Source organism: Monopterus albus, unplaced genomic scaffold (genome assembly GCF_001952655.1).
Source record: "Monopterus albus unplaced genomic scaffold, M_albus_1.0 scaffold18.1, whole genome shotgun sequence".
In the NCBI taxonomy this organism is placed as follows: Eukaryota; Metazoa; Chordata; class Actinopteri; order Synbranchiformes; family Synbranchidae; genus Monopterus; species Monopterus albus.
Genome location: NW_018127898.1, coordinates 62,248 through 67,219, shown reverse-complemented (window position 1 = coordinate 67,219; position 4,972 = coordinate 62,248). Strand labels below are relative to the sequence as shown.

The window sequence follows — 4,972 nt, the reverse complement described above, 5'->3', positions numbered from 1 at the left end:
CTATGATTTCATCTGATACTGACATGCACATGCATATCTGGACGTGGAGGGTAACACTGATTTCCCAGCCCAGTATCTCTAGAAAGTATTTTCATATCGGACCATATAACTATTTAGGTTCACTGCCACTGTCAAGGTGCCATTGCAGGAAGTGAGCCTGTTGTAGGGCCAGATGGAATAAAGGCATGGGGGTTGGGAATATATAGGATGCAGTGTGGTTCCTGTTAATAATTTGATCAATTACAAATATATTAACAATACAGAAGACAAGGGTGTGCCATTATACTTGATTTTGCCTTACTTACTGACAGTGATTTGCCAATACTGAATTATAAAACAAACTCACCTCCTTGCCATAAAAGAAAGAATTAAGTTACAGCGTAGCTTTCTGTGCCCACTGTGCAAGATGTGTTGATGAACATTGCAGCTTAAAGTTGTGAGTCTAGTGGCTGTGCAGTTCAGCTACTTGTCTGAGGATAGAAAATCATCTTTAACAAAGGCAGATCAGCTATTCAGTTATTGTTGTTATAGAGCTGAGTGGCAGACAGCAGAGCGTTCAGGAGAAGCAGTACTCTAATTAAATATAGTTTTAGCATAATCAACTCAAAAGTAATTAACTGTGTTAATGACACTCCTGTGCACAATGCATTTTACTGGTGGCAGTAAATGTTGAAAGATTTCCAGGACTTGATAAAGTTTGTGCCACAGTTTTTGTGTCTCTCCATAGCATATGTTCCCGCTAAGCAGATGTTCCCATTTGGCTACACCGAACAACACAAGTCGCTCGCATCATGCATATTGACTTACATTATACATTTGCAAGAAAAAATAATGACACTGTTTGCAGTTTCCTGGTTTTCTGCACGAATTGGTCATAAAATGTAATGTGGAAATGCTTGCTTGAGGTTATTGCTCCCAAAGGTGGTTATTAAAATACTGTTGCCATTACTTTTTCCACCACCACTTTGTATGTTTAATGGGTGTGTTCAATAAAGACATGAAAGATAATGATAATTGTTTTTGTTGATATTTGTGACTTTGGTGAAGATCAGATCACATTTCATGACCAATTTATGTCAAAAACCAGACCATAGTTACCATGTGCTAAAGGAATTGGATAATTAAAAAAAAAAAAACATGCTGTCTGGCATAACATGTAACTTGTCTCCTACTGCTCCTTAAGCATGCATACCTCTCATAAACAGCAACACAGACTCTAAGGACTTCACAAAAATGCCCACACCTGTTCATATTTCCCATTTCCTGAGTTTAAACTGATCCTCTTAAGTATGATCATAAGGACAAGCGGGCAAACACACATCCATCGACACAAACTCTTGATTTGCTCAATTTTTTCTCTCATAGCTGACAGTCAACTGTCACTGGTTGCCCACAGCCCTCCTGCCCATTTTAGAAAATCCCTCTACTGAATAATCAGCATCGGCTCAACAGGCCAGTTCAGTGATTACACCAGTGGTGAAGGAAGATGAGAATATTCTGGAGGGTAATCTTCCCTGACAGCATCATCAGCACATCAGACCTGCAAACTAAAAGCTCAACAGCCCTTGTTGGACAAAAATATAAGAGTTTGCTAAGCTTCATATTTATTAATGCAAGGAAGTAAACTTGGTTAAAAATATGTCAGTGTCAGTAGGTCCCTCACTGGAGTAGTTCCTGTTACAATAAAGAATGTGAAGTTGCATGTTGAATTTTGGGTAAATGCACCATTTTGGGAGATTCACGCTGAATAGCAATCATATAGATATACACTACAAACATCTACAAGTTAATTTAAAAAAATAAATACTATCCAATACAGCTATATACAGTAGCGGATGCTTCAACTACATCCAAACATCCACTTTACTGTTCAGTTTCGGCACAGACAGGACAGAATTTTAGTCATCTGCAGTGTTTGTGTTATTTTCCAACAGCTGCTAGGTAGCATTAGCTCCCAAACCAAGAGTCTAGTGGAGCTGAGTTTGGGGTGCAGAGTTAGTTTTCAGTCTGTCATTCTCATACACAGGATCTCCAGGTCCACTCCGAGGTAGCTACAGTCAGCTACAGTCACTCATTCTGAATTACCACAGTCATTAAAGAGAGATCTAAATGATTCAAAAAACCTTTTAGCCAAATAAAATAAGAATGCATGCAGGTAAATACAACCCCAAAACAGAAAATGTTGGGACAGTATGTAAAATCTAAATTAAAACTGAAAAAAAGTGATTTGTAAATCATCTGTTTCCTGTGTGACATTGAAAACAACACAGCAGCACATTATTTGATGCAATACCTCATCAATTTTATTCTTTGTTCAAAATAAACAGTCACTTCAATTCTGATGCTGCAACACATCCCCAAAAAAGTCGGGACAGTAATGAGGTAAAACAATGAAATGATGATTCCACTTGAAACAGGTGATGTCAGTAGGTGTTTGCAATCATGACTTGGTACAAAAGTGGCATCCAGGAAAGGCTGAGCCCTTTAGGAGCAAAGATGGGCCGAGGACCGCCAGTTTGACAACATATGCATGACAGAATTATTGAAATGTTTAAAAACAATGTTCCTCAAAGAGAGATAGGAAGGGATTTGGATATGTCACCTTCTACGGTGCAGAACATGATTAAAAGATTCAAGGAGTCTGGAGGGATTTCAGTGCATAAAGGACAAGGGCACTGCCTGAGCTGGAAGACTGTGCTCTCCGATCCTTCAGACGGCACAGTATCAAGAATCATCACTCTTCTATAAGCAATATAACCATGTGGGCTCAGGATGACTTTTGATTTCCCATACCATCACAACTTTTTCTGATTTGGGGCTGTACAGCACCTCCTTTCAAAATAGTACCCCCATCTCAACATTCAACACAGCATGATGTATTGTCACGTTCTTTGTATGACAAGTTCACATTCAGAGTTTTCTGACTTAAAGATAAAGATGACAATAAGTAAAAAGGGATAAAGTGTTCAGGCCTGCACATGCAGAATCCATCCATCCATTTTCTAAACCACTTAGTCCCAAACGTGGGCCCCGCGAGAGGCGGGGTACACCATGGACAGGTCGTCAGTCCATCGCAGCACATGCAGAATGATTCAGCATAAGTGAATTTCATGTAAATCTCTGATTTGTCTTATTCCTCAACTAGAGCCAGGCTGAGGCCCACTATAAGGGAAACCGCCATGCACGAAGAGTGAAAGGGATCGAGACATCCAAAACATCTCGTCTCCAAGATGGTGATAAGCAGCACCCTCCCCCTACTTCCTCACCCTCCCCACCAGGCCCCTTGCCATCCATCCCTGAGCCTGATCCTAATAAGCAGGGTGAGCATCACCTATGACTTATGATGTTACATACAGTATGCACATACAGGAGTTTGTGATGTCACACAAATGCTCCATGCAGCTGTTGTGTGAAGTGACTCAAAAGAAACTAAACAGAGAAGTGCTTGCACCCTGGTGACTGTTAAAGAATATCTACATAAAGGTATTGCCAATATGAATTATAAGAGCCTGCAGTGCAGCCTGCAAAAGTATTTTATAAAACACTTATCTGGATAAACTCCAGAGATTCAAAATATTATACAGTTCAATATTGATTTGTAACAATAGCAAAACAAGCAAAAAGGCACATAAAAAGTCCAGTAATAGTAATACTGGATGATCAGCATTGTTTTCATATTTAAATATTATATAATGATCAACAAAGGGAGTTCTTTTATGCTTGTCTATGTATGACCAGTGTACAAATTAAAAAAAACACTGTACTGTTTACAGATGACACCCAGTCTTCCTCCAACTCGACTGAGTCACCTTTGACCCCTAGCCGCCTCCCAACACTCATGCTCAGCTCAGCAGAAGCAGAGTGTTCCCACTTGTCCTCTATCAGCTCGCCTTCGCCGTCTAGCCCCTCTCCCTTTGCTGCCCTCAGTAGCACCCCTGCAGATCCAGTAGCAGTTGGTCTTCCTGACACCCCATCCCCAGCACCTAGCCTATCTCCAGGAGAGTCAGAGGAAGAGAAAGCCAAGAAGCTTCTCTATTGCTCCCTGTGCAAAGTGGCTGTTAATTCTCTCTCACAGCTGGAGGCACATAACAAAGGTAACTCCAAGACAGGTTTGTCAAGATGCATGTGAGCTTGAAAAACTAAAGCAGGTGCTTTACTGCCACTTTGTGGTATGAATGGCAGGTTAAAAACTGCATGGTGTGGATGGGTAGGGATAAATGATTTTTAGCACGTCTTTAGCACAAGGATTCGTCATGTTGGCCTAAATTATAGAGATTCAAAATTTCATGCCTGACCTTGGAAACAGCTATGTCAACACAAGGTCAGTGTTGTATTAAATTTAGTATAGCCTTAATTGCCACCATAGATTAGACCTTTCCTTATATTGTTCTCAGGTACCAAACACAAAACTATTCTGGAGGCTCGAAGCGGACTGGGACCTATTAAATCATATCCACGTTTAGGTCCTAAACCCAGCCCAGAGCAGGGAGGGGAGCCGTCCTCTGACCCCAACACTCAGGAACGTACCTTCCACTGTGAGATCTGCAATGTCAGAGTGAACTCTGAGCTGCAGCTTAAACAAGTGAGAAACCCACACAATGCCCAAGGAAACTGAATTATGACTGAATTAATTTCCAAGCAATCTCAATATACAATATGTGTCCTTTCTCTATTTTTGCTGCAGCATATATCAAGCCGGAGACATCGTGATGGAGTTGCAGGGAAACCCAATCCTCTTCTTACTCGGCACAAGAAGCGCACAGACTTTATGGTAGATACTTTGTCACAATCTACATATGCTATAATTCTAAATTCTCCCCCTAAAACATCATTTAGGCTTCAAGAAGTCGTGTCAAATTTACTTACAATGTTCCCTGACTTTTTCAAAGGAACTTCCAAAAACTCTGAGGGCTGGACTTTTACCAAATCCTCTGGCTGTTGCTGCAGCAATGGCAGGCGCGGCCCCCTCCCA

The 4,972-nt window shown here is 40.9% G+C and overlaps 1 protein-coding gene across 1 annotated transcript in view; it reads left to right on the top strand.

Moving 5' to 3' along the window:
• LOC109956135 (zinc finger protein 385A-like) overlaps window positions 1-4,972 on the top strand; it is a 26,198-nt gene that overhangs the window by 19,249 nt on the left and 1,977 nt on the right. The window contains exons 4-8 of the mRNA XM_020593015.1: window positions 3,146-3,320; window positions 3,774-4,094; window positions 4,395-4,582; window positions 4,685-4,771; window positions 4,890-4,956. Coding sequence (XP_020448671.1) covers window positions 3,146-3,320; window positions 3,774-4,094; window positions 4,395-4,582; window positions 4,685-4,771; window positions 4,890-4,956 — 838 coding nt within the window. The remainder of the gene's footprint in view (window positions 1-3,145; window positions 3,321-3,773; window positions 4,095-4,394; window positions 4,583-4,684; window positions 4,772-4,889; window positions 4,957-4,972) is intronic.